Raw genomic sequence first — 26187 nt, forward strand, 5'->3', positions numbered from 1 at the left:
TAGACCGCCTGCCCCAATGTTTACATCTCGCCTTGTTTTGCTCCGCGGATTCCTCTCATCACCTTAAGTACTACTGTAGTATCTTATGGCGCATTCCCGCCAGTGTATTTGGTTTTATTTGGTTTCTTTTTGTCTCTTTTTGGTTGCATTTTAGCAATTGCATTTTATTTTGCTTCAATACTTTGGCATATCTTGCAGACGTTGGCGTCTGTCGCTGCAGCGCGGTGGTCTGGTGATAAGTCGCTCAAGATGGGTCATTGGTGAACTGAGTGGCAGGTAGGACTTCAGGACACATTGCGATCATTCGCGAACATGAGCGATATACGACCGACCGCGAAATGGGCAAATCGCATGCTCCGCCCCTTGACATCCATCTACCGCCGATTAGAAAAACACCAGGAAAACCTCCACACCGTCCCTAACTCGAGGATCCTCAAGGAACGGACCGACTGCCTTCCTGCTAACACTGGCAATGACTCTGGCTCTAGCTCGCGCGGGTCATCGAAAGCCCCTACTACGACGGCAACGGATGCGGAACGAGATTCGGGCTCAGACGGCGAAGCGGACGATCCTGCCTGGGTCCCGGGAAAACCTGAAGGGCGGAAAATTCGACATAATTACTCGAGTCGAGGGAAGCGCAGTGCTAGTCGGGGTGGGAGGAGACGGAGTCGAATGTCGATTCGCAGCCCTGAGGTGCAGAGGACGTTACCTGGGGCGATTGAGATCGCGACACCATTGCTCGCTGGGAAACAAGCGAGGGGAGGGTTATTAGGCGAGACGTCTGCGCGCAGGCGATTGTTTCGGGATGTTTCGTCGATGACGGAGGATTTGGTTGTTGAGGATGCGCGTAAGGCGACACGGCCTTATAGCGTCGCTGCTAGCTATGGGTATAGCGGGTCATGGAGGGAGGCACTGGATCGATCTGGTGATCCGGGGCTTGCTGAGATTGCGCGTCTTTTGGATCGGTTATTTTTGACTTTCTTGCATAATACCAGGATACATGCTACTGCATCTTTATCGAAGCAAAAGAGTCATGGGGCTCGGCCGTTGCTATCAATGACTGTGCGGCGGTTACCGGAATTCATCGCAGAGGAGCAAATGGCTCAGGATGAAGCGGAAGAAGACGGTGACGCGGATATGTGTGATGCATACTTTACGGAACTCGAAGCTCACTATGCACCTAGTGGGAATAGCTGGAAACCGCTCCGTGAAGCCGTACGCGCACAAGGAATCTATCTGGTCTCGGAGATGCTACAGAAGGATTGTATCACCAAGCATATCGTTTGCCGATTGTTGGAGGAGTGCATGAACAATCAGGAACATGACGCTTTTGAATCATTATTGTCCAAATTTCTATGTACTATGGATGAGACGTATGACTGTCCGACAGGATTTGATTCTGTCATCTCATCCAGTTCTCGCGAAGACCCAGTTCAGTTACTGGCTACCTACTGTTCACGATTTCCCGGACGTCGGTCTTTTGTTCATGAGGAGCTGGCAAAGCTTCTTACCCGCAAAGCCGTGCCAGCCGAATGGATGGTGACTGGGCAGTGGAAGAAGTATGTGGATGCCGCGATTCGGTCAATATCTACGGAGGCAGATGATTCGGTGGCTGCGGCTCATCTGCTCAACGCCGTGGTTCTTTCAGCCAGCGGTGTTTTCCCAGGTATGCATAAGACGAGTGTGGGATGCGAGGATCAGCTCTGTCCGGTTCCAGTCAAGGACGCCCTCAGCAACCTCACGGTGAGTCTGATCACCGCGCTGTGCGGGATGTACCTGGCGCGGTCCCGTTCTTCCACGGCCGGGGCTGAGCCGGAAGGCGTTGGTATGAGGGTGAGAGCCATCGTGGGATCCCTCGCAGTCACGGTACAACAAGAGATAGAAATCCGGTCTTCGCCTGAAGTCGAGTTCTCGGCATTCCATTCTCTGCGCCGAGGCTGCATCTTGCTTGGCGAGCGCTTACTTCAGTGTGATGAGACCTCATATGACACCTTCACACCCAGTAGCCAAGAACCCCGCAACATGGACGCATTCTATGTCTCACTCTCATCACAGTCAGAAGTGACCAAAGAGTTGGCAGTCTTGACTCGACAGGTCTTTCGCTGTTGCGAGCGCGTGCACGGAAGTGATGACCAGCCAGGTACATCTCCAATGGTACGTGCCAAGATCGAGCAGCTGGCTGAGTTTAGCGAAGAGCATGGACTCTCCACGTTCCTCGGCAAGGTAGCTGTGGAGACTGCGATGCAGCTTGCTGAGGCGACGGTGTATCCGGATGATCATGTATGGGCAGCGGAGATTCAGGAACGGGTTGTCACCAGACAGCAGGAGCTATCGCACAGGACAAGGATCTATCATTCAGAATCAGAAGACGACGATGACGGGCCTGGGCTGTATCGCTGGGAAGAGAGTATTGAGGAATGGGTTGCGAGAACACCCAAATCCAAGAGCAAATCAGTTGATTTCGCGCAGATTTCTCCAGTGGAGACTGATCTGGACAGCCAACCCTCTTCCCCTGCATTGTCTGCCAGCGTATCTGCATCCTCGCAGTCCGATGAGGGTCCTGCATCCAGCGTGACATCCGCATACTCGCTACCAGTCAAGAGGGCAATCCCCGGCCGAGGGGAGCCGTCGCGATCACCGAAAAGACTCCGATCAACAGCCTGGAGGTCGCGTGACGATCCGATACAGCAGACACCAGCCATTCCTCCGACACCGGCGACCTCGGACGATAGCGACAGCGACGATGACTGGGAAGAATACGGCTATCGCCCACGCAGACGCGGCATGTTGGATTCATGGATGCAGGAACGGCCCCTACGACGACGAATGAGTGTACCCGAAGGACGGCAATCCGTGGGATTGCAACGGATGCTCGAGGTAGCAATTACACATAAACGACGAACAAGATCACCAAACATGGGGGGGAGGGGCACAAACAAGCCTCAAGAGGGTTCTTCGTATCCCGCTGATCGACGGCTACAACCTCGCCGACCGGGGCGAACTCCATGGCGAACATCTAGCGGGAGTGAATGTGGTTCGTCGTCTGCTGGGACCACCGAGAATGCTTCGCCGGTGGGCACTACGATCATCCCACGGACACCGGCAATGATCCCGATGGTACCGTGGTCGGCGGGAGATGATAGCGATGATGAGCTTAGCTTTCTTTAGTTTTTTTCTTTTCTTTTCTTTTCTTTTTTTTTTTTTTTTTTTTTTTTTTTTTTTTTTTTTTCTGATCTTATTTCTCCGATTGGAACATTGCATGGAGTTGGATGGGGTGGGCATTGTTGGCATATTGGCATTGTACTCCGTATTTGCATTTTGGTACGACAAAGATACCCATTCTTAGAATAGACTTTTCAGGTAAACAGAATAACTCCTTCATCAGTGATTGATTGAACGTGTGGCATTGATTAGCATAAAGTGCATTCATCAATTGTGCATTGGGGGGTTTCATGTAGAGCGCGAGAGATAAAGGCATTGTCTAGCAAGCGGTACAGCATATGGCACGGGTACAGCATTGCCCTCATCTATGTCATGGTAGCCCCAGTAGAGATCTTTGTGTGTATCCATACTCTGTGCAGTATGATTAAGTTCAGTCAGTGTTTCAGATACTAGCGCCAATAGATGCCCGAATAATAGCCATCGGAGAATAGCATTTCGACCTGTGCGTATACAGAAGAACGTATTGAAGAATCTTTACCCAGGTTATTTTCTGCGGGTATAATTGGACGCAAGGGCATGTTTCAGAGATACACAGCGCCTAGCGGGTGGCCAAGTCCCAGCGCCAAGTAGTTGAGAGTGTCCTATGAGAGCTGATCATCCCGTTCTACTGAACTTTTCTCCTGACTTTTTGACCCGCCCCTAAAGAGGGAATTATTCAGCTCTTCCCCCACTCTCTTCCTCTGACTCTCTTACACACTCTCTTTTACACACCTACTCTCTACTCTCTCTTAACTACACTCTCTTAACGGCTCTCCCCCCTACAAAAGCTCTTTGACAGAGCTGATCCTTCTTTTTGTTTTTGTCTATCAATGGTATTCTCCTGAGGAGATCGATTATTGCATGAGACCTGTCTATTTACTGTCTCGCATTCCTTAAGGACCCCCAAGTCAAACCCTTTCCTCGTTAACCTACCTACACTCTTTGGCAGAGCTGGTCTCGCCTCTACTTGAATCTCCAACTCAGTCGTTCAATCGTTCAATCGTTCAATCGTTATACCTCCAACATGGACATCACACCACGCAGCTCAGGCAACTCCTGGGCCATCCATGAAGCCCTCAATGATGACCTCGCTCGTACCACCGTCCTCGTTCTCGGTCTCATGGCCGCCTTTGTCTACATCTGGCAACTGTCCCATAGCTTCTCTGCTCACCTCCGCCGTCTCGCCAGTTTCTCCAACGACCGCCAACGCTACTTTCTCTCGCCCGATAGCACCCTCTCCAAGATCAAGAACCACATTGTCTACGCGCCGCTGATCCGTGGGCGTCATAATCGCGAGTTCCAGCTCTCGCGTGCTGTCAACTTTGGCACGCTGCCGTCGCGGTTCCATATGTTCCTTATTGTCGGGATTGTGGTGATGAATGTCGCGGTTTGTGTGGTTACCGTTCCGTACGGTAGCGATGAGCATACCGTCTCGGGCATGGTGAGAAACCGGACTGGTACCATGGCCACTGTCAATCTCATGGCGCTGGTGCTGATGGCTGGTCGCAATAACCCCCTAATCACCTTGCTTCGGGTGCCGTTTGATACCTGGAACTTGTTACATCGGTGGCTGGGGCGCATTGTCGTGCTTGAAGCCATTGCGCATACATTCGCTTGGGCCATTCCGGAGGCGAACCAGGCAGGCTGGGATATGGTGGGGATGGTGTTTGGGATGAGTAACTTTATGCTGGCTGGCTTGGTGGCGGCCTGTGCCTTTACCGGTCTCATGGTGCACTCTCCCTCACCAATTCGTCATGCCTTTTACGAGACATTCCTTCATCTGCACATTGCCATGGCTGCTGTTGCCTTTGGTTTCTTGTGGGTTCACCTGAAGGGCTTGCCGGCGCAGAACTATCTTTTGGTTGCTATCGTTTTCTGGGCTTTGGAGGTAAGCATCCCCTAAAAGCATCATTTGATAAATAGATATTGACAATGTTATCTCAGCGAGCTACACGTCTTGTCCGCATCGTCTACCGCAACTGCGGCCGCAAACTCACCACCGCAGTCGTCGAGGCCCTCCCAGGTGACGCCCTGCGCATCACCCTCAACCTCGCCCGCCCGTGGACCTTCGAACCCGGTCAACACATCTATCTCTACATCCCCGCTGTCGGCTGGTGGACGGCCCACCCCTTCTCCGTCGCCTGGAGCGAATCCTCCGAAGTCATCACCGACGAAAAGGGCATCCCCATGACCCACCAAGACGCCCTCAGCACTCACCAAAAAACCTCCCTCTCCCTCCTCGTCCGCCGCCGCACAGGCTTCACCGACAAACTCTTCACCCGCGCCCAGAACGGCATGGACTCTCGCGTCACCCTCAAAGCCTTTGCCGAAGGCCCCTACGGCAGCATCCACTCCCTTGACTCCTACGGCACTGTCCTCCTCTTCGCCGGCGGTGTCGGCATCACCCATCACGTCCCTTTCATCCGCCACCTGGTCCAGGGCTACGCCGACGGTACCGTGGCCGCCCGTCGCGTGACCCTTGTCTGGATCATCCAGTCCCCCGAACACCTCGAGTGGATCCGGCCCTGGATGACAAGTATCCTGGCGATGGACCGCCGGCGCGAAGTTCTGCGCATCATGCTGTTCATCACGCGGCCGCGCAATACCAAGGAAATCCAGAGCCCCAGCGCCACGGTGCAGATGTTCCCTGGCCGGCCAAACGTGGACACTCTGGTGGGCATGGAAGCGGAGAACCAAGTCGGTGCTATGGGAGTGCTGGTTTGTGGAAATGGGGGGTTGAGTGATGATGTGCGCAAGGTGTGTCGGAAGAGGCAGGATGGGTCAAACATTGACTATATCGAGGAGAGCTTTACTTGGTAGTGGCGGTGTACTGGATGTGTTTGTATTCCTTCGTTTAGTTAAAATTGTCCAATTGCAGCATTTGGGTTATGATTCATGATGAGCTTGTTTCGTGTGTCATGTTTTGCATTCTGGGTAATATGGTACATATCGGTATCAGTACATACCGCATTCTTTATTCAATCCTGCATTTCAGCTCATCATTCGATCTTCTCGCGCAAGAATGATGCCTATACTCTGTACATATTTGATAGTTGGGCCCATCTGTTACTTGCAATGGAACTCCCCCAAAGTGATCAGTTCCCGTAACCCTGTATATATCCTAAATGATGAAAGTCGAGATGGATTGATAGTTGGTCCGATTACTGAGGCCGGCAGATCCCTCATATACGGACACACACTCTCTTTTAGATAGCTAAGCACTCATTCTACCATCTATGGTGTCTATAGATATCAATGTCACCCTCCGTGTAATCTAAATATCCTCTTCAAATATAGCCTCGGATAATCGACTCCCCAACTTCCCCGACTCGGAGTTTAACCGCCTTATTGGTTAGTCCGTTTCACTAAACAAGTCATGATCACGTGAAATCACTAAAAGAAACCCTGATATCTTGGATCAACCTTGTATTCAGCCCTGTCTTCTATATAAGAACATTTTATCGATTATTCTTCTATAGCCATCTTTAGTGAAATAATGCGACCATGGCAGATCCGCAAAATGTCAATGTCGAATTCTTCAGAGAAATCGTATACTCCCAACAATTCAAAATCCTCAATGACCTCATCTACAACCCCGACGCAACAGTCGACAATGCCCTAGACCAAATCACCGATCTGACACTGTCCGCCCACACAGCCCCTATTGAGGAGGAGTATTTCACGCCCGGGAATGTCGACTACTATCTCTCCCTTGCCTTGATGGAGCATGTCTAGAATTTGGAGCCAGTCAAGTAGAAAAGGCTGGTTGAGTTCATACACGCGCTTCAGAAGCGCACGGCACGGGATCCCTCGACTGGTGATCCACTTACAGTACAGGGACAAATTCTCTGGACAGATCTGCCGTCTTTCGGGTATACTGAATATGAAACCTGGGACTCGAACGGGGGTGATTATACAGGTATAGCTCAATACCTTCTTCTTGTCTTTACTCTGGCTAATGAAGAGCACAGTCTTTTGGTTTCTCGACCTGCAAGGTGGGTCAAGACAGCGAATGATGAACGACAACGCATTCGTGACCCAATTCACCCAAGCCACACATATAAGCTACAATCCCCCAGACCAAGGATTCAGCATCCACCGCTTGGACAGATCCCTCCGGGCAATCATGACACTACGACTTGGTCTCGAGAACGACAAAGTTCCCATGGAGACGCTATTCAAGACAGCTGTCATGGAGGTCGCGTGTGTGTGGTTCATGTATGCCGCGGACCGGCTGTGAGATAATGTTCGGTACGGGCGGACTTATTCGGGAGACTTTGCTATGCGGCCGGGTTGTAAGCGGTTCAAGAAGAGGAAGTGAAGGGGTTATGAACGGGGGCGATGGGATGCTTGGGTGGAGAGGTTGAGAGATGCGAGAGCGGTTTGTAATGATGAGAGGATGAGGGGCGTTATTGGGGAGGCTTTGGGGTGTGTTTCGCGGACGATGAGTAGATGTGACTGAATACCCTTGGCTTGATCGTGGTGTCCTATCCGATGCGCAATTTTGGGCCAGATTGGACGATTCTTGGTGATTTCATTCAACGTTCGTGCTTGATACGTACAACGTTCATTCTTGCCTTGGATACATACGTACAATGTAAATTGTTTTCATTATGCTTGTATTTTTAAGCACCTTGTCGGCTTAGAAATCAATAGCGGGGTTGATACGATGGCATCATATATAACGTCTCCGTCTCCAACCTACACTTCAATCAACGGATTGATATCTCACCGTCCTATTCTGAAAAAGAAAAGAAAAAAAAAAAAGAAAGAAAGAAAGAAAGAAAAACCACCCAAAATGAGCCAACCTGACATTACCCTCTACACCGCGCAGACTCCCAATGGAATCAAAATCTCCATTGCGCTCGAGGAGCTGGGGTACGCCATCCCCTACTCAATACCATATATGTGCGATATACTAACCGGCGCAGCCTCCCCTACAAAGTCCAAAAGATTGACATCAGCAAGAACACCCAAAAAGAACCCTGGTTCCTGTCCATAAACCCCAATGGCCGCATCCCCGCCCTAACAGACACTCTCGACAACCAACCCATCCACCTCTTCGAATCCGGCAGTATTCTGCAATACCTCATCGAGCAGTACGACAAGGACCACAAGATCTCCTACCCGCAGGGCACACCCGAGTCCTACGCAGTCAACAACTGGCTGTTCTACCAGAATGCCGGCGTGGGACCGATGCAGGGCCAAGCAAATCATTTCTCGCGCTATGCGCCGGAGCATATTCCCTACGGTGTTACGCGGTATGTTAATGAGACGAGGAGGCTGTACAGCGTGCTTGATCAGCATCTATCTACCTCGAAGTCGGGGTATTTGGTTGGGGACCGCGTGACGATTGCGGATATCTCGCATTGGGGGTGGGTTGCGGCGGCTGGGTGGGCAGGTGTTGATATTGACGAGTTTCCGCACTTGAAGGCGTGGGAGGAGAGGATGGCCGCTAGGGAGAGTGTTGAGAAGGGGAGGCATGTGCCGGACAAGCACACGGTTAAGGACCTGTTGAAGAATAAAGAGGAGATGGAGAAGAAGGCGGAGGAAGCGAGGGCATGGATCCAGGAGGGCATGAAGAAGGATGCGAAAGCCTAGATTATTAGTCTGCCATGTTCTGCAATTTAATGCAACTCGTTTGAGCAATTGTATCATGATAAGTGTTCCGTAGTAGAAATGTGATGGTAGTTAACTTAGGACGCTTAGTCAGATCACGTGTAACTTGCCACATGCTCCATTTTCTCCGCGAGTAACCAGCTGAAGTCCTTGACTACCAACATCTCTTTGTATTTTTTCGCGTCAAAGAACGATAAAATGGCCTGGCGCAACCAAGGAATCACTGGTTCTAACAACATCCCCCTAGGTCCTCGTCGACGTTTTGGCGATGACGGCCAGGAAGACGACAGTCGCACCGCGACGCCCACATCCGTCGGGGATACCAGCTTCAAGCGAGGCAGGAGCCCTGTTCGAGGTATGTCTTTGTTACCTTCCCCCGCTCGCCAAGTAAAATATTAATACGGTCTAGCCGAACCCCCTATGGATGGCGTGAAGAAGCGCAAGAAGCGTAACCGTTGGGGTGATGCCCAGGAGAACAAAGCGGCCGGTCTCATGGGTCTTCCGACCATGATCATGGCCAACTTCACCAACGAACAGTTGGAGGCTTATACTCTGCATCTGCGGATTGAAGAAATCAGCCAGAAGCTGAGGATTAACGATGTCGTGCCGGCAGATGGTGATAGGTGGGTTCTCCTTGTGTTGCCAGACAGCGCGTTGATGATAACTAACATTATGACTGTGCAGATCTCCCTCGCCTCCTCCCCAATACGATAACTTCGGAAGACGTGTAAACACTAGGGAATACCGTTACCGCAAGCGTCTCGAAGATGAGCGCCACAAACTGGTCGACAAGGCCATGAAGTCTATTCCTAACTACCATCCGCCATCTGACTACAGACGTCCTACTAAGACCCAGGAGAAGGTCTATGTGCCTGTGAATGATTATCCAGAGATTAACTTCAGTATGATAACTAACCCTCTAACTCCTAACCTGCTGCATCATTATGTCTCATTTGCTCTTGCTCGAGTCGAGCCCATGAGGATAGTGCTCTCCTTCATACATGGCTCGTTTCTTGCTAACCCTTTTGCTTGCTTTTTTTGCTTTCTTGCTCCACTGATATGACAATACTCGATACTAACACTAGCCTCTCTTTTTTCTTTGCTACTTTAAAGTTGGCTTACTTATAGGTCCTCGTGGTAACACGCTGAAGAAAATGGAGACCGAATCTCTTGCCAAGATTGCGATTCGTGGCAAAGGCTCCGTCAAGGAAGGAAAGGGTCGATCTGACGCCGCTCACGCTAGCAACCAGGAAGAAGATCTTCACTGCTTAATTATGGCAGACACTGAAGAAAAGGTCAATAAGGCCAAGAAGTTGATTCACAACGTTATCGAGACGGTCCGTATTCTTCTTTCTCCGGAAGTATGTCGGATATTGCTAACGATATACGACAAACAGGCTGCCTCTATTCCTGAGGGCCAGAACGAGCTCAAGCGGAATCAGCTTCGAGAGCTCGCCGCTCTTAACGGTACTCTTCGCGACGATGAGAATCAGGCTTGCCAAAACTGTAGGTTTCCTTTATTGACATATTCGAATCGTGCTAATGTCGTAGGTGGGCAAATCGGTCATCGTAAATATGACTGCCCTGAGCAGCGTAACTTCACCGCCAACATTATCTGTCGTGTCTGTGGTAACGCTGGTCACATGGCCCGTGACTGTCCTGACCGCCAGAGAGGCAGCGACTGGCGCAACAACGGCATCAGCCGCAGTGGCCCTAGAGCTATTGGCGCTGGTGATGCCGTCGACCGGGAGATGGAACAACTCATGCACGAACTCTCTGGTGGCGCCCCTGGTGAAGAGGCACCTCGCCGTATTGAAGCCGGCCCTGGCGAAGGCTATGATGACCGTGACATGAAGCCCTGGCAACAGCGTGGTCCTCCAAGCGATGTTGCACCTTGGCAACAGAGAGGCCGTGACAACCGTTCGCGCGACGACTACGGGTCTCGGGACTACGGCAGCCAAGGCCAAGCCCCATGGGCCGGACAGAGCCGTGGAGGCGACTATGGCTACGGTGCTCCTGGTGGTGCTCCTGGTGGTGGGTACGGTGCTCCTGGAGTTGCTCCTTGGCAACAGCAAGCCCCGCCTCCACCGCCTCCTACAGGCCCGTCTGGGTACGGATATGGCGGATACCCGGGTTTCGCTCCTGGAATGGCTGCTCCTGGTGCTCCGGGAATGGGTGTTCCTCCTCCTCCACCTGGTATGCCTTCTATGTACGGCACTCCGCCGCCGCCCCCTCCACCCGCGGACGGTCCTCCGCCTCCGGTGAGTTTCTATGCCCAAGCTAAGTCCAGGTTTGGAATTATAATCCACTAACATTGTAACAGCCTCCTTCCGATCAGCCCCCGCCGCCTCCCCCGCCTGCGTAAACGCACTGTTTCGCTGGTTTGCTTTGTTGTGTTGAAATGGACTGGAATCGAGGTTAATGGACGTTCGTCGGAAAATATGATATATGGAATTGCTGTCGTTACCGTATGCTGTAATCAATCGCTTTTGAATACTATGTTATCGGTTAAGTATTTTGACTAGTAAAGATCCAATTTGTACGGGGTAGAGTTGTAGCATTATGTTCGGATAATTTGGTATTGATGCCTCAGGTTATCACATGCCTCAGGCCGTCCTGTCGACGCTCACCTCAATTTTACACCAGGATATCGTTTTTGTTCTTCGCGTTGTCGCTGTTCGAGTCGCATCCGCTGTGCGGATTATATTATTATATTATTTCTTATAATTCACTCTAATTTCTTAATCTCCCAGCGTTATCCTATACTGCAACCATGCAGGATCCTGCACCGTCACCGTCCCCGGGGCACCTATCTGCACCCCAAGGGAGCTTCCACACTCCATCGCAAGAACCAGCAGAGCCTCATTCGCGAAAACCATGGCAATCTTCGCGTCCCCAGTCTTCCCGGGTGGGAAGGGCCCAGTCACAGCAGCAGCAGCAGCAGCAGCAATCGCATCATGCCGAGACACCGGCAGCCAGCGCAACGGCAAATTCTTCCATAAAACAGCCCAAATGGTGGAAAGTCCACCTTTTCCGTGGAATGATTAAAGATATCAAGCGCCGCGCACCGTACTATTGGAGTGACTGGATCGATGCGTGGGATTATCGCGTCGTTCCGGCGACGGTTTATATGTTTTTTGCCAAGTGTGTCTCCCGTCCTCTCCTCTGGAAATGGTATGGTTTGCTCACTGAACTGGTAGTATATTGCCTGCTTTGGCGTTTTCACTGGATATGTTTGAGAAGACGAATCAGAGTTATGGGGTGAATGAGGTGTTGTTGGCGAGTGTGTTGGGGGCGGTGGTGTTTTCGCTTGCTGCGGCGCAGCCGTTGGTTATTGTTGGTGTTACTGGTATGCTTTCTTTCTGATACTCTAGCGTGAGGCTTAGGTGGAAGTAGTTTTAAGGACAGGCGCTGACTGGTATAGGTCCGATTACGGTGTTTAACTACACGGTTTATGATATCATGGCACCGCGTGGAACGCCTTATTTGGCGTTCATGTGCTGGATTGGAATGTACGTCTACTTTATCAATTGATGAATAGGTGCTGAATTTTGTTCACAGATGGTCATTGATCATGCACTGGATCCTCGCCATCACCAACGCCTGCAATGCCCTGACCTACGTGACCCGCTTCTCCTGCGACATCTTCGGCTTCTACGTAGCCTGCATCTACCTCCAGAAAGGCATCCAGGTCCTAACCCGCCAATGGGGCGCAGTAGGTGAGACCTCAGCCTACCTTAGCATCATGGTCGCCCTCCTCGTCCTAATGAGCGGCTGGATCTGTGGCGAACTTGGAGGTAGCAGTTTCTTCCAGCGCTATGTGCGCAAGTTCCTGGAGGATTATGGAACGCCGTTGACGATTGTGTTTTTCACGGGTTTTGTGCATATTGGACACATGAGGGATGTTAATGTTGCCACACTGCCAACTGGGAAGGCGTTCTATCCTACGATGGAACGGGGGTGGTTGGTGAGGTTTTGGGATATTGATGTTGGGGATGTGTTTTTGGCGATTCCGTTTGCGGTGCTGTTGACGATTCTCTTCTATTTTGATCATAATGGTAAGCTTTATCCCTCTAAGAAAGGTGAGATGAAAACTAACTGGACAGTGTCATCGCTCATGGCCCAAGGAACGGAATTCCCTCTCCGCAAACCAGCCGGCTTCCACTGGGATTTCTGGCTTCTCGGTCTCACCACCTTTGTCGCAGGCCTTCTGGGCCTCCCCTTCCCCAACGGTCTCATCCCACAAGCACCATTCCATACAGCCTCCCTCTGCGTCACCCGCGACGTAGCCGATGAAGACGATACGAACAAAGGCAAAGCCGTCCGCATTACGGACCACGTCGTCGAGCAGCGCGTCAGCAATTTCTCTCAGGGCCTGCTGACGGTAGGCACGATGACCGGTCCGCTCTTGATCGTCCTGCACTTGATCCCGCAAGGTGTCATGGCGGGTCTTTTCTTCATCATGGGCGTTCAGGCGCTGCAGGGTAACGGGATTACGCAGAAATTGATTTTCCTTGCACAAGACCGTAACCTGACACCAACCTCGAACCCATTAAAGCGTCTTGAGCGCCGTCTCGCCATTTGGGTCTTTGTGATTCTGGAATTAATCGGCTTCGGTGGTACCTTCGCCATCACGCAAACCATCGCCGCGATCGGCTTCCCAGTTATTATTCTCTTCCTCATCCCCGTCCGCGCATTCCTCTTCCCATTATGGTTTACCCCGGAAGAACTATCAAATCTCGATGCCCCAACCGCCAGCCCTTTCACCATGGAAAGTGTCGGTGGAACGCACGGTGTGGATGACTCTGCGGATTCCGGCTCCAATAACGGTCAGGGTCAATCGAAAGCACCCACTGGTGAGGTGGCCATGATGCGCCGTGATCGCAGCTCGTCGGGGTCAGCGGTGGAAGATGATTTGGAGAGGGGGGAGGCGTATGAGATGCAGCCACAGTCGCGAGCTTCGATGAGAACTAGACGGGGTACGGCGAGTGGGATAGAGGTTCAGCCGTCTAATGACTAATGTACTGAGTGAAAGCTTGCCTTTTCCAAGACTGCATGAGGTGCTGTTGCATAGAGTGTAGTTACATAAGTATCTGCCATCTTCATGGAGAGTTTTAGACGATATGGGCATGTTGAGCTTATGATGATTTGTATGAATTGGTCCACGGGCACCGCCATGATTTTTACTTCAACGTGTTCCTCAATCATTATTATGTGCAGTGTGCTATAATAATAAAGCAATTCAGTCCGCTCTGAGCATATTTCACTTTCTTCCTACATCCCTTGAGTTAGAGCTCAACGCAAGACGATTGATTTATATCGCTCCAACGCAAAGAGTGCAATATTTTGGACCTGACACGAGATGTCAAGCCGTCGAAACAGGGATTCGCTCTGTCAGCTTTAACTTGTGATGAAACCGTCTTCCCGTTGAAGATTTGCCTTGAGGATTCTGACATCTCGAAAATTCTCTCGAAACTGCATTGGGCATCGAGACTAGAAATATAGTATTAGTGCCAGGCACAACAAACCCACAGATGAGAGGCAACGTATTCATCCTGTTGAATGCGATGAGCAAATAGTATCATCCACCTCCCTCAAATCTTCCCATATGTTCGTGGACATTGCTTCGCCACTTTTCCCCTCGTTAGACAACACATTCAGGGGTGTGCCTGCAATTTTTTGTTAACGAGAAGCCATGAAGCGCGATAGGACTCCTTCTGGTATTGGTCTTCGAGAGATGCGCTGGTCCTAGCTCCGAATGAGGTGCTGGAGAATCCGAGATATATGACAACATACATACCTAAATCATGAGCTTTATGGTAGGCCATAAATAAGATTCATAACCGGTATATATCACTTGGGAAACTGTAGAACTCATTGCTGTAAGCATTCAGCTACTTGCTCGTCCAAATTCGTTGAAATGTTTTGGTTTGGTTAGAACCCATTTCTTTGTAACGTCTAAAAATTCCTGGAATGGCTGGGGATTTCAGTGCCATAAAATAGTTAAGAACCCAGGATGTCTCTTACACCGTTCGACAATTTCTGGTTCGTTGGCATTGACCACTTCCCCGACTGTTTCTTAAGTTGCTGATTCCGAGATACACCGCAAGAAGTCATGGTTGGCCTTGTAGTCATGCTACCATGCAGTGTTCGTCGCCAAAATTTCCTATTATATGCAAAGCACGGCCGATGCGTCTCTGTAATGTCAGCCACCATTTGGCTGTACACTCGAGAAGTGGTTAAAGAGCCAGCAAGCAAGATCTTTCTCGAATCTAACATTCATATTGTTGGTAAGTTTCTGAAAGACAATCGCTTCACCTTGCGATAGCAAATTGGGGTTAGGGCATATGCCGTATGATCGGTTCCGGAATGCATGAGCATTTTAAAATGCACTGTGCTTGGATGATTCTTGAAACTTTGGCTAGCGATCACTGGCAAGCCTTGGCCTGACAGGAAGAGGATGCGAAAAAGACGAGGAAATCTGCTGAGGGAACTTAGTGCCAAATGCAGGTCTATTTTCGCTCAGTGAAGTACATGTGTTTCTCATAGCGGAATGTCCAACAGCAGCAGCAGTGACTACTCTATATACATTCTTTCATTCACCTGATGCCACAGGTGGTATAGACAAAGGGATGGTGTTGGGCTATGGTACTATCAAATCGTATTGTCGGATTTCGAGGCATTGCCCCACGCATTCATCACGGGATTTCCGCTTAAATCTGGAAATATTAAGCGCAAACTTGAGTTTCTTCTTCTTCTTCTTCTTCTTCTTCTTCTTCTTCTTCTTCCTCCTCGGCGTCAGTCTGAACTGCTCTGGGTTCAAGCAGTCTTTTGTCCGTTTGAGGTTCAGCCAGCTGGGTACCGGGACATCGTACATGATGGATTAGCCTGAGCCACCTGTTCTTTTCATTGTCGTACATTGACACATTTATCTCATTTCTTGGTTGACTAGGGGGGGAAAAAAGGGGGGGAAGACGATATGAATATGTAATAGCTATAATAATGCTCTTAATGAGGGTTGGTTTATATCTATCACGTGACTCACCGCTACCGCGGTCAACTTTTTTTCTGCCGAAATATTTGGAAGATTTTCAAAATCGATATCGAAGATTTGCAAGCAAAGGAACACACAATGGCGCCCTCAAGTCCTGCAGAGTCTATTTCGGATGATTCTCATGAATTCTCCGGATCAGACTCATCTGACCAGGAAGGAAATGGAGGGGTGGAAATCCAGGCAAGAGCGCCGAAGCGCAGACGTCTTTCTGAATCCGACGACAGCGCCAATGGCAGCGAAAGTGAAAGCGACAACGGCGACAATAACAACGACAATGTTGACGAAGTCAAAGATGATGGTGACGACGAACCCGCTCCAGCCCCAGCCCCTCTCCCAACCATGTCCCGTATTAGAAAGAAAGACGACAAGCCAGCACCAGCACCGCAAAACGACAAGTCCAACCCCGAGTTTATTCGCGACGCAATCGAGATCGGGCTTCAGAATGCAGAGTCCTCATTCAAAGCGCTGAATGTTGTGCCTTGGCTGATTGGTTCGTTGACCACGATGGCTGTGCGCAAGCCGACGGCGATTCAAAAGGCTTGTATTCCGGAGATTCTGAAGGGGAGAGACTGCATTGGAGGAAGTCGCACGGGATCGGGAAAGACGATTGCGTTTGCGGTTCCGATGTTGCAAAAGTGGGCGGAGGATCCTTTTGGTATTTACGGGCTGATTTTGACGCCTACGAGGTATGTCTCTATTACCACCAATTTGGCTATGTGGAGGTGCTAATGATAGTAGAGAACTTGCGTTGCAGATCTATGAACAGGTGAAGGCGATTTCGGCACCGCAGAGTATGAAGCCGGTTCTTATTACTGGAGGAACGGATATGCGACCTCAGGCGCTGGCACTGGCACAGAGACCGCACGTGGTTATTGCGACACCTGGTCGATTGGCGGATCACATCAACACATCAGGAAAAGAAACAATCGCAGGGTTGACCCGTGTGCGCATGGTAGTCCTCGATGAAGCAGACCGACTTCTTACCAGCGGACCCGGCAGCATGCTCCCAGACGTGGAAACCTGCCTCTCCGTCCTCCCGCCCTCCAGCGAGCGCCAAACCCTCCTTTTCACAGCAACACTCACCCCCGAAGTACGCGCTCTACAATCCATGCCGCGCCCATCCAACTCCCCCAAACCCCCACCATTTATGACCGAAATTTCCCCCGAAACAAAAGGCTCCATCCCACCAACCCTCCACCAATCCTACCTCCAGGTTCCCATGACTCACCGCGAAGCCTTCCTTCACGCCCTCCTCTCCACAGAAGCAAATCTCTCAAAACCAACCATCATATTCTGCAACCGCACCAGCACCGCTGACCTCCTCGAACGAACCCTGCGCCGCCTCGCCCACCGCGTTACTTCTCTCCACTCCCTCCTCCCGCAGTCCGAGCGCTCAGCGAACTTAGCTCGGTTCCGTGCCTCCGCGGCCCGTATCCTCGTCGCAACAGATGTCGCCTCGCGTGGTCTAGATATCCCTTCTGTCGAGTTAGTCATTAACCTCGACGTACCCCGGAACCCGGACGACTACGTGCACCGTGTTGGTCGTACGGCGCGTGCGGGGAGAAAGGGTGAGGCGGTTACGCTTGTGGGTCAGAGAGATGTGGCGCTTATACTTGCAATAGAGGAGCGCGTGGGGAGACAGATGGTGGAGTATGCTGAGGAAGGGGTTAATGTTGAATCGAGGGTTGTTAGGACTGGTTTGTTGAAGGAGGTTGGAGTTGCAAAGCGTGAGGCTGCAGGTGAGATTGAGGAAGGGAGAGATGTGCTAGGGAGGAAGAGGAATAAGTTGAAGAAAGTGAGGTAAGGTAATGTACCTGTACCTGCATGGAATAGAAATACTTGCAGGTGATGTGTATATTGCTGTTGCTATTGTACAGTTAGATGTGATCTTATTGGTCAGTTTATAATCTATTTCAATCGATTCGATTGATTCGATATACAAAATTGTAACCGTCTATACTCCTGGCTCCTATAATATACAGTTCCCACTGATTATGGTATCATCCATCATGACTCCTGCTAAGCATTGTACAGACAAAACTTGAGCCAGTATGTATGCAAGATCAACATGTATGCATTCAGTCAACGCAACGCTTTTTTCTGTCTTTCCAGCTTCTATATCAATAATAATACCAATAACAAGGGTATATGCAATAATCCTCCCCACCCCAAAAAAAGAGGCATGAGGCATGAATCAATTATCTTAAGCCGAATGCTCGTGTCTTTCAGCAGTATTCATGAGCTTAAGCAGTCCGTCCACAGCATCACCTTGTTGTGATGGCGTCCTTGTGACATCTTCAGTGTCATGGTTATCTCTGTCCCTCTCGCGCCGGTCGGCTCTGTCGCGCGAGATACTAGCGGGCGGGCTACTCAGCTGTATTGGTGACTCTGGTGCACCCGAATGGTCATGTTGGTATGTCTGTTGAGTTGGGGTCCTCATGGGATCATTGGTTGTATTGTTTGTGGATAGGGGTGGAGAGGATAAGCCCGCGTTTTCATCTTTGTTGTTGTTTGATGTGGGGGCATCTTCGACGCGTGCTTTTAATTCGGGAGCAGGTTGAAGGGCTCGCGGAGCGGTTTCTTCAATTTCGGTTTCGGGGAGATGCGATGCAGTGTTGGTGACATTTGAAGTGGTTCTTGGTAGGGTACGGGTTTGCTGAGGTGTTTTCGATAATCGAGGGTATTTGCGACTGTGGGCTTCTAGCTCTGACAACCGGCGATCGAATTGGTGATCTCTGACGTGACGCATGGCGCTTTGGATTCTGATGCGGAGGAGATTTGCTTTCTATATCGCGTTAGTCAGTCAATTGCACTTCATATGCCATCATGAAGTTGAAGATTGTGTCCGTACCTCTTGGATAAACACCTTGCGCGTCTCTGGGTCCTCCGGGATTGTTCGCGTTGGATTATTCGACACGTCCGTTGAAGAAACATCCTGCCGGGATTCAATTGGTGATGTTTGCTTTCGTTCCTGCGACCTTGACGTATCCATCGCGTGCGGGGGTTCAGGTTCAAGTTCCGTTTCCTTCTGGTTTGACTATCACCACAAAACAAGATCAGCTGCCAATGCTCCCTCCTTTTAAACATCTGTTCATCTGAATCTCACCCTAGCAGCATCAACTCCAGCAGACCGCGTCTCTTCCTCTTCCCGAACATGCAAACTGCCTCTGTTTACCGGAACCGGATCAACCTGGTCGATGGTGCGTTTCCGGCCTGCAAGACCAAAAGGTGGCGATGGGAGGAGCTTCTTCGGTGATGAGGAGGGGTATCTCTGGTCAGAGAGAGGTGGTTTGACGGGCGATATAGCTGTGTCGATGATCCGATTGCGCGCAGGCGACAGACACGCGTTGGCGGGTTTCTCGCCGAGCACTCGTCGGCCGTCTTTGATGGGGCTGGGGTGGATTTGAACCGGATTCATTTCTTTTCTCTTCCAGCAAGTACATACAAGAGAGGGGGAGGATTAGACGTTCAATTGGCGCGTCGAGGTGTAGTGGTTGGACGGGGAGGTGGAGGGAGGACGGAAAGGCGAGACCGGTTCTTATAGTACTAAACCCGGCGGGGAAAGATTGGAGAAAGACTAACAAATAACGCCAATCACCGTATCAATTGTAAATAAAACGAGTTCGGGTGGAAAGTGGACAATTGAGTGAAGGAATTGGTTTGGAAAATAAAATTAAAACAGAGCAAGGAACGGGCCGCGTTGGGAGCTGGCGACGAAGCTGGGCGTGTTGGTGAGACCGTCGCGTGCGCCTCTCGCGTTTATGACGCCGGGCGACGTTAATTACTCTGTACGGGTATTACCCACGCGTCGATGGCACCTCGAATAAATTTCATAGTCATTCATAATTGATGTTTCTTTTATGAAGTATTTTCGGTCTGGTACTTCGATTAAGCATGTCAGATACTTCAGGTGACAAAGCATCGCGCAGCACAAATTAGGGTTGGGCTTATTCAAGCACAGAATCTTTGTCGCTCTGATCTACTAGATCAACCGTTGCATGGTCTCTCATTGCAGACTGATGTTTTCTCACCCATACTATCTTATTATCTATAGGCCTTCTGGCATCTCTTTCATGGACCCGCTATTATATATTTCTAATAAGCTATCTGAGGGGATACATATATATATATATGTCGGAGACTCCTAGCCCCGATAAAAAAAATGAAATCAGAGATAAGAAGTCACATTTGCAACACCTCGGCGCTCGTCTTATTGGGGGTTCTATGCTGATATTTTATCCAGACTTCCTGGCCTCATGGGACTCGCATGTTACCTCAACGGCCTGCAGCATCCCAGAAAAAGCTGCGAGTAGCATGCGTGCCCTGCATCCGGCTTAAAAACCCACCTGCACCTTTATGCATAAGCGAACCACTGAACCTTACCATTCAAATGGCCGCCTCTTCCCACATTAACCATACCGAGTGGTATAGGTATAACGCTCAAACGTGTTGTGCTGCATGTTTATTATTCGATTGGGCCCAAATGCTATGGACGTGTGGAAATAAAGACCATAGTAAACCATGGAATAGCTTCATATCCGGTTGCATTTGGTCAGAAAACTAATCCTAATACGAACATTGAGCCTTGTCGAACAGCAGCCACATGCAGTAACTGGCTTCCTGACTGCAGGCCGCGACATCAGACCCGTTTATAAGCATGTTACACATGTCTACCCAGGTAGGGTAATATGGAGATCAATTGTCTCGGTTGGGCACGGTCACCATGTAACCCACTGGAGTAACATATGTGATGACTCGGGTATTGAGTGTCATAGAGTTTGATAGTCGATAATTCAAATACAGAGTGAGCGAAATGTTAAAGGTGAACTCAATTCAACTCCAGAGGAGAAAAGAAATCAAAAGGGAATCATAAGTTGATATAGCTAGGATGATGGTGGAAGAGAATGCCAGCGAATGGACCAAAAAGGAAAGCATACCTCGGCATGGGGCTTTCATCATTGTTATTGGTTCATTTCCATGACCGCCCATATAAGCTGGGGTAAATATGGCATAACTGGGCGGTGAGACTCGAGGTATGGTCTCGAATCGACTCGCATCGCAGGCAAGACGTCTCTTTCCATCTCCCATCGACTAGAAACGCTATATATCATCTAAATTAATATTACTATATATCTTTATTTTGACTTCTCCAGGTCGCACAACGCATATGCGTCTATCCCTTGCGGTGCTGGCCACCGCTGTCGTGCAGGCCGCGGTTGGCACAGCGTCAACTCTTACACCTCCAGTCCTACCATTAACCGTGCGAAATCCCTACCTGAGCACTTGGTTGGGAAGTGCACGTGACGCACCTTGGTCGTCATGGCCCATTTTCTATACTGGCGAGGAGGTTGGCCTCTCTGTGATGGCCCAGATCCCTAGCACGGGCTCTGTATACCCGCTCGTTGGCAAGCCTCATGAATCCCTTGGGTATAGTTTAGTTGGCGACCGATGTGGATAAACAGACGGAAACTGATAGTACATTGCTCATTCAGGTCGAAAGTCGAGTATCCTACCTATCTCGGTGCCAAATATGATGCTTCTACGACCAATTTCACCTATGTCCTCGATACCTCGACCTCGTCGGTTGCTGCTCCGCTCGAGATTACGGTTTCGTTTCTGTCTCCCATAACCCCGACATCGACGCTGCGACAGTCTATTCCTGCATCGTATGTGACGGTCTATGTCGATGGCGATATAAATGTCAATATCTATATGGATTTGAATGGTCGCTGGGTGAGCGGAGACCAAGGGAGTCCCATTTCCTGGGAATATGACGTCATCGGTCTTGAGCACAGCAAGCAGAAGCAGGCGTTGCAGCGATGGCAGATTAGGCGACAGAATGAACTCCTGCTTTCTGAAATAGGTGATCGTGCGGAATGGGGCACCCTTCACATTACTGGACCAGCTGTTCGTGTTTCCCCTGTGCTTGTTCCGAGGCCGTCCGAAGCTGACCATTTCGCAGGATGTCCAGTATCAGTCGGGCGATGCTACCAACGTAAGACAAACTTTCGCAGGAACGGGCGCCATAAAAAACTCGAATGATGACGAGTTCCGCGCTATTGGAGATCGCGAGCCTGTGTTTGCTTTCTCCAAGTCCTTCGTCTCCAAGCAGCAAAGAGGCAAGATCAGTGACAGTGTGACTTTTACCATTGCGCTCATTCAAGAGCCTGTCGTTCAATATGCCTCTGCTCGCGGTATTACTCTGATGCGGCCACTTTGGCAATCGTGGTTCTCAAGTGTCGAGGCGCTGCTTCAATTCCACTACTATGACTTTGACAACGCTGCTACCTTGGCGTCCGACTACTCCAACCAACTGGCCAAAGATGCCTATCTTTCTGGAGCGGAGGACTATGTTGACATTGTCGCTCTATCGGCTAGGCAGGTTATGGGTGCTACACAATTCTCCGGTACCCCGGAGGACCCTATTTTGTTCTTGAAAGAAATCTCCTCCAACGGAAACTTCCAGACCATCGACGTCATTTTCCCAGCGTTCCCATTCTTCATGTATACCAACCCTCGGTGGTTGGCATATCTCCTGGAGCCTTTGATCGAGCACATGCTGAGCGGGCAGTATCCCAACAAGTACACCATGCACGATCTGGGAACCCATTTCCCCAATGCCACGGGTCATCCAGACGGAAACGATGAGTACATGCCAGTGGAGGAGTGTGGAAATATCCTCATCATGGGATTGGCGCTAGTGAACTCTCTCCGTTATGATAACGATGCGGCCGCTTCGTCGGTGTGGTCTACCCAGGGAATGTCGCCAAAGGTGTCAGACGACAATGCTGGCTATTTCCCTCTGGACACTCTGCAGACACTCTCTGGCATTGGTCAACAGGATGGTAAATGGGGCGGTGGTACGCAGGGCGAGCTGCTGGCCAAGAAATGGGTGCAGCGCAGTTACCGGCTCTGGAACCAGTGGACCGGATACCTGGTTGAGTTCTCCTTGGAGCCTGCTAACCAACGTAAGATTCAAGTTCATCATAACAAAGGCATGTTGCTGATTGACTACAGTGTCCACCGACGATTTTGCTGGGTGGCTTGCACTGCAGACGAACCTGGCCCTCAAGGGAATCATCGGTATTAATGCCATGAGTAAGCTGGCCGAAGTTGTTGGAGAACAAAAGGATGTGTCATACTACAAGGTATGTGGCCCAGCGACTTTTTTTGTCGATATTGCACTAACTTGGCGAAGAACATCTCCGATAACTACATCGCGAAGTGGGAGGAGCTTGGCATGTCTCGCGATGGATCCCACGCGAAGCTTTCTTACGATTGGTTCGGTTCCTGGACAACCATTTACAACTTGTATGCCGATGCGCAGCTTTGCTTCCACCTCGACGGCACCAGCCTCTCACCTAAGGGCTCTTCCTATGAGCATCAGAGACAAGAGCCTCTTGGTGACACGCCCGGCAAGAACAAGGTAGGCTTCGTCCCCCGACACATCTACCAGAGACAGTCCCTCTGGTACCACAACGTGCGCCAAAAGTATGGTCTCCCCTTGGACAGCCGCCACCTATACACCAAGACAGACTGGGAATTCTTCGCCATGGCCGTCGCCCGTCGTGACGTTCGCAGCGAGATCCTCGAGTCTGTGGCCACCTGGATCAACGAAACAGTCACCGATCGCCCGTTCACGGATCTGCATGAGACCGAAGGTGACGGTAATTTTCCCGGCCCCAACTTCTTCGCACGACCCGTGATCGGCGGTCACTTTGCATTCCTGGCTCTGGAACGTGCGTGTGGTGGTCGCGCTATGGAAGGATTATCGTTCCTTGATGAAGAACCAGCTGAGGCTAAGGAATGGACTGCAGCTGCGGTTAAGGCAGCTGAGGAGTTTACTACTATGCACTACCGTTTTGGCCATGGGTCTGCGGATGAAGAGCTGTGATGTATACCTGTTTGGGTTAGTTCCCAGATCTATATATATGATCGATGTTCTATTTGATTTGCTTTGGGGATGTTGAATTATGGTTTTGATTCGCACTTGGCTAGATGTCGAGTAACATGTTCGTGGTTACTCATGATAACTTGGCTTGCATACATTACGATCGTTATACAACGTGGATGTCTTCCATAGATTGAACTTGGTCACACGAAGTAGCCCTACAGTGATACCAAGTTCTTAAATCATTGCCTTATGTTACGACGTAGCAACTGAGTACAGAATCTGAAATTACGATTACCCGTATCCAGTGTTTTGGCGTTGCGTGTGCTATTCTCATACAATTACAAGGAGGCAAGAAACGGAAAACAGTGAAAAAAAAAGAAAATTTTTTTTTATCCAGATCGTATCTCAAGCTTCAAGTCAATTTAAACTTCTGATGTGATATGATATGAGAGGTTTTGATGATAATCAAGATCCCACCATCACCAATCCTGCATGCCTTTTTTGTGTTATCCGTTTTTGACCACATACCCATTTGGTAAATCGTAGCATTGCCTTTTTCGATCAGAGGGGGCTAATTTAAGCACCAAGGCTGGGGAAGTTCTTCTCGTCAACGGTGACGGGGGTGGGACCGGTGGCACGCTCGCCGCCGCCGCGAGGACCGTTACCACGGCCACCACGACCGACGCCACGGCCGCCACGGCCACCACGGCCACGGGGACCACCACGCTCGCCAGAGCTGCGGGGAGCCTCGACAAAGCGCAGGTCAACATCGAGGTAGTTCTTCTCCTTGCGCTGCTTGGGGCCCTTGCTGCGGTTGTCGTCCTTGCCCTTGATGTACTCCTCCTCTTCTTCGCCACGCTTGAACTCCTTAGCCTGGGCCCACTTGCCGTCGGGCTTGGTGCCCTCGTTGGCGGCGCGGACGGGCTTAGCGCTCAGGTCACCAGCGGCAGCCTTCTCGGCCAGGTAGTCAGCGAAGGACTTGGCCTTGTCGGCGGCCTCCTCAGGCTCTTCGCCGGCGGGGGTCTGGGGCTCGTTCTCGTCGGTCTGGGCGATCTTCTGGCCGGCCTTCTCGTCGTCGAGTTCCTTGTCGCCGGTCTCGCCACCCCAGCCCTGGTTGATCTGCTTGCGGGAGTCGCTAGATGATTGTTAGTTTCTGCCTGTAATTGGCCTTGTATATGCGTAATCTCTTACGTCACACCGCTGCGGTTCTGACGGTCGTTGCGGGAGCGTCCACCACGGTCACCACGGGCATTGAATCCACGTCTCTCAGGGTTGTTGCCCTCGTCAACGGGACGGTCGACATTGTTGCGGCGGCCAGCGTTACGGTCACGGTAAGCTAGCCCAAGCATGTTAGCCTTTCCGAATCCTGAGTTATGATATCATGTACATACCGGCTTCGTTGCCCTGGAAGCGTTGACCACGGCGGCCAGTGTTCTCACGGGGCTGCTGCTGCTGAGCGGGTGCCTCCTTGGGAGCGTCACGTTTGCCCACGCGCGGTGTAGGCTTGTCTAGAGCCTTTGTGGGGGGCTCGGGAGCTCTGTTGGGGTCGAGTTCAGGGTCATTGCCTGTAAAATCGCGTCGCAAATAGGTTAGAGATGTAGATCTAAAAATCGCGGTGCGCTTTTGTTTGCTTCGAGGTATCGAAAACACGCGAAAAGACTAGAATAGGGAAGGGTCGGAAATACCAAGAAGCTCGTAGACGTTCTGTTAAAAAAGCAGGTTAACTGTTAGCTTGGATCTTGTCACTTTCGTTTGAAACGCAGTAATCGAGGTCAAATCAATTCTCATCGCTGATTTTCTTTTTTTTTTTTTTTTTTTTTTTTTTTTTTTTTTTTTTCAAATCCAAACTGGCTCTTTTCCACAGCTCTGCATCTCCAAATACAGCAAGATGCCTGAAAATCACAGCCCACAGGCCACACCCATAGAAACGTTTCTCACAGAGAAAAAAACTCGCAAAAATAAGGGAAAAACCGCATACCTTGGACCGGATCTCCGCCATGACGCCTGGATATTAACTGCCTTCCGGGGGAAGGAAGGCTCTCCGTTATCGCGACAATTCGGGTATAGAGAAGACGGGGGGAGCGAGGATGAGAGGGAGGGAAGACCCTTGGGCTGAACAGCTATATCCTCCTCTCAGAAAGAGATGTCAATAAGTTATTGTAATAGGGTGAAGGGTGGGCTTCTAACAGAGAAAGAGAGGGGGTAACTGGCGGGCGGCGGCGGGCGGCGGGCATTGTGGTTGCAACTCTCCGAATCGGGTAAGGTGCGGATTGGCTAAGCGAAAGAGCGGGAGGGGGGAATGCTGATTGGTGGAAGGGGCTTAGGGCTTAGGGTACTGGCGTCACTTGGAGCTGCGTATGGCATCATCGATGTTACTTTCCATGTATCCCAGTGTACGAGGTATATGGATTATTAAATT

General features: G+C 50.5%; 11 protein-coding genes across 11 annotated transcripts; 8 read left to right on the forward strand and 3 right to left on the reverse strand.

Moving 5' to 3' along the window:
- Positions 1–312: 312 nt before the first annotated feature.
- EURHEDRAFT_421959 (uncharacterized protein) lies at positions 313–2667 on the forward strand (the record flags this gene model as incomplete). The annotated part of the gene is made up of 1 exon (XM_040783351.1): positions 313–2667. A coding segment is annotated over one exon (2355 nt), but the record flags the coding sequence as incomplete, so codon positions are not given.
- Positions 2668–4225: 1558 nt separating this feature from the next.
- On the forward strand, positions 4226–6021 carry EURHEDRAFT_403147 (ferric reductase family protein; the record flags this gene model as incomplete). The annotated part of the gene is made up of 2 exons (XM_040780195.1): positions 4226–5089; positions 5146–6021. 2 exons carry the CDS (start codon positions 4226–4228, stop codon positions 6019–6021), a joined length of 1740 nt encoding a protein of 579 aa, XP_040638288.1.
- Positions 6022–6705: 684 nt separating this feature from the next.
- EURHEDRAFT_515774 (DUF3632 domain-containing protein) lies at positions 6706–7663 on the forward strand (the record flags this gene model as incomplete). Its single annotated transcript, XM_040786409.1, has 4 exons — positions 6706–6930; positions 6958–7120; positions 7173–7437; positions 7525–7663. The coding sequence occupies 4 exons, from the start codon at positions 6706–6708 to the stop codon at positions 7661–7663; spliced, it is 792 nt and encodes a 263-aa protein (XP_040638289.1).
- A 283-nt stretch (positions 7664–7946) lies between these two features.
- Positions 7947–8931, forward strand: EURHEDRAFT_479852 (glutathione S-transferase family protein). The gene is made up of 2 exons (XM_040785474.1): positions 7947–8079; positions 8133–8931. The coding sequence occupies exons 1-2, from the start codon at positions 8000–8002 to the stop codon at positions 8800–8802; spliced, it is 750 nt and encodes a 249-aa protein (XP_040638290.1). The 5' UTR covers positions 7947–7999; the 3' UTR covers positions 8803–8931.
- A 35-nt stretch (positions 8932–8966) lies between these two features.
- On the forward strand, positions 8967–11397 carry bbp (putative zinc knuckle transcription factor/splicing factor MSL5/ZFM1). Its single transcript, XM_040787654.1, has 6 exons — positions 8967–9175; positions 9230–9443; positions 9505–9722; positions 9934–10157; positions 10218–11081; positions 11144–11397. The coding sequence occupies exons 1-6, from the start codon at positions 9019–9021 to the stop codon at positions 11183–11185; spliced, it is 1719 nt and encodes a 572-aa protein (XP_040638291.1). The 5' UTR covers positions 8967–9018; the 3' UTR covers positions 11186–11397.
- A 92-nt stretch (positions 11398–11489) lies between these two features.
- EURHEDRAFT_479860 (anion exchange family protein) lies at positions 11490–14077 on the forward strand. Its single transcript, XM_040785475.1, has 5 exons — positions 11490–11964; positions 12021–12169; positions 12245–12332; positions 12382–12878; positions 12927–14077. The coding sequence occupies exons 1-5, from the start codon at positions 11594–11596 to the stop codon at positions 13838–13840; spliced, it is 2019 nt and encodes a 672-aa protein (XP_040638292.1). The 5' UTR covers positions 11490–11593; the 3' UTR covers positions 13841–14077.
- A 336-nt stretch (positions 14078–14413) lies between these two features.
- Positions 14414–15163, reverse strand: EURHEDRAFT_80048 (uncharacterized protein). Its single transcript, XM_040787655.1, has 3 exons — positions 14848–15163; positions 14621–14797; positions 14414–14489 (listed from the first exon to the last, which is right to left on the reverse strand). The coding sequence occupies exons 1-2, from the start codon at positions 15097–15099 to the stop codon at positions 14711–14713; spliced, it is 339 nt and encodes a 112-aa protein (XP_040638293.1). The 5' UTR covers positions 15100–15163; the 3' UTR covers positions 14414–14489; positions 14621–14710.
- A 775-nt stretch (positions 15164–15938) lies between these two features.
- On the forward strand, positions 15939–18040 carry dbp8 (ATP-dependent RNA helicase DBP8). The gene is made up of 2 exons (XM_040782045.1): positions 15939–16560; positions 16613–18040. The coding sequence occupies exons 1-2, from the start codon at positions 15953–15955 to the stop codon at positions 17676–17678; spliced, it is 1674 nt and encodes a 557-aa protein (XP_040638294.1). The 5' UTR covers positions 15939–15952; the 3' UTR covers positions 17679–18040.
- EURHEDRAFT_412946 (uncharacterized protein) lies at positions 17721–19545 on the reverse strand. Its single transcript, XM_040782046.1, has 3 exons — positions 18981–19545; positions 18726–18911; positions 17721–18659 (listed from the first exon to the last, which is right to left on the reverse strand). The coding sequence occupies exons 1-3, from the start codon at positions 19290–19292 to the stop codon at positions 18078–18080; spliced, it is 1080 nt and encodes a 359-aa protein (XP_040638295.1). The 5' UTR covers positions 19293–19545; the 3' UTR covers positions 17721–18077.
- Positions 19546–20929: 1384 nt separating this feature from the next.
- On the forward strand, positions 20930–24078 carry EURHEDRAFT_412948 (putative glutaminase). Its single transcript, XM_040782047.1, has 5 exons — positions 20930–21301; positions 21367–21781; positions 21837–22842; positions 22892–23022; positions 23073–24078. Exons 1-5 carry the CDS (start codon positions 21042–21044, stop codon positions 23766–23768), a joined length of 2508 nt encoding a protein of 835 aa, XP_040638296.1. The 5' UTR covers positions 20930–21041; the 3' UTR covers positions 23769–24078.
- Positions 24059–25976, reverse strand: stm1 (putative telomere and ribosome associated protein Stm1). Its single transcript, XM_040782048.1, has 5 exons — positions 25747–25976; positions 25454–25472; positions 25160–25333; positions 24960–25104; positions 24059–24903 (listed from the first exon to the last, which is right to left on the reverse strand). Exons 1-5 carry the CDS (start codon positions 25765–25767, stop codon positions 24345–24347), a joined length of 918 nt encoding a protein of 305 aa, XP_040638297.1. The 5' UTR covers positions 25768–25976; the 3' UTR covers positions 24059–24344.
- Between the last annotated feature and the right edge of the window lie 211 nt (positions 25977–26187).

This window comes from Aspergillus ruber (assembly GCF_000600275.1).
Source record: "Aspergillus ruber CBS 135680 unplaced genomic scaffold scaffold00015, whole genome shotgun sequence".
NCBI classification, from domain to species: Eukaryota; Fungi; Ascomycota; class Eurotiomycetes; order Eurotiales; family Aspergillaceae; genus Aspergillus; species Aspergillus ruber.

Excerpts from the sequence above, each read along its gene's own strand:
- EURHEDRAFT_479852 (XM_040785474.1), top strand. The coding sequence starts at position 8,000 with ATGAGCCAACCTGACATTACCCTCTACACCGCGCAGACTCCCAATGGA. Across the intron at positions 8,080-8,132 it reads ATTGCGCTCGAGGAGCTGGG|CCTCCCCTACAAAGTCCAAA; the intron begins GTACGCCATCCC and ends TAACCGGCGCAG.
- bbp (XM_040787654.1), top strand. The coding sequence starts at position 9,019 with ATGGCCTGGCGCAACCAAGGAATCACTGGTTCTAACAACATCCCCCTA. Across the intron at positions 9,176-9,229 it reads AGGCAGGAGCCCTGTTCGAG|CCGAACCCCCTATGGATGGC; the intron begins GTATGTCTTTGT and ends AATACGGTCTAG. Across the intron at positions 11,082-11,143 it reads CGGACGGTCCTCCGCCTCCG|CCTCCTTCCGATCAGCCCCC; the intron begins GTGAGTTTCTAT and ends ACATTGTAACAG.
- EURHEDRAFT_479860 (XM_040785475.1), top strand. The coding sequence starts at position 11,594 with ATGCAGGATCCTGCACCGTCACCGTCCCCGGGGCACCTATCTGCACCC. Across the intron at positions 11,965-12,020 it reads GTTTATATGTTTTTTGCCAA|TATATTGCCTGCTTTGGCGT; the intron begins GTGTGTCTCCCG and ends CTGAACTGGTAG. Across the intron at positions 12,333-12,381 it reads TTCATGTGCTGGATTGGAAT|ATGGTCATTGATCATGCACT; the intron begins GTACGTCTACTT and ends TTTTGTTCACAG.
- EURHEDRAFT_80048 (XM_040787655.1), bottom strand. The coding sequence starts at position 15,099 with ATGTTAGATTCGAGAAAGATCTTGCTTGCTGGCTCTTTAACCACTTCT. Across the intron at positions 14,798-14,847 it reads ACCAGAAATTGTCGAACGGT|CCATTCCAGGAATTTTTAGA; the intron begins GTAAGAGACATC and ends TGAAATCCCCAG.
- dbp8 (XM_040782045.1), top strand. The coding sequence starts at position 15,953 with ATGGCGCCCTCAAGTCCTGCAGAGTCTATTTCGGATGATTCTCATGAA. Across the intron at positions 16,561-16,612 it reads CTGATTTTGACGCCTACGAG|AGAACTTGCGTTGCAGATCT; the intron begins GTATGTCTCTAT and ends TAATGATAGTAG.
- EURHEDRAFT_412946 (XM_040782046.1), bottom strand. The coding sequence starts at position 19,292 with ATGAATCCGGTTCAAATCCACCCCAGCCCCATCAAAGACGGCCGACGA. Across the intron at positions 18,912-18,980 it reads CTGGAGTTGATGCTGCTAGG|TCAAACCAGAAGGAAACGGA; the intron begins GTGAGATTCAGA and ends TTGTGGTGATAG. Across the intron at positions 18,660-18,725 it reads GCAAGGTGTTTATCCAAGAG|AAAGCAAATCTCCTCCGCAT; the intron begins GTACGGACACAA and ends AACGCGATATAG.
- EURHEDRAFT_412948 (XM_040782047.1), top strand. The coding sequence starts at position 21,042 with ATGCGTCTATCCCTTGCGGTGCTGGCCACCGCTGTCGTGCAGGCCGCG. Across the intron at positions 22,843-22,891 it reads CTTGGAGCCTGCTAACCAAC|TGTCCACCGACGATTTTGCT; the intron begins GTAAGATTCAAG and ends GATTGACTACAG. Across the intron at positions 23,023-23,072 it reads AGGATGTGTCATACTACAAG|AACATCTCCGATAACTACAT; the intron begins GTATGTGGCCCA and ends AACTTGGCGAAG.
- stm1 (XM_040782048.1), bottom strand. The coding sequence starts at position 25,767 with ATGGCGGAGATCCGGTCCAAG. Across the intron at positions 25,105-25,159 it reads CTTCCAGGGCAACGAAGCCG|CTTACCGTGACCGTAACGCT; the intron begins GTATGTACATGA and ends TGCTTGGGCTAG. Across the intron at positions 24,904-24,959 it reads CAGAACCGCAGCGGTGTGAC|CGACTCCCGCAAGCAGATCA; the intron begins GTAAGAGATTAC and ends ACAATCATCTAG.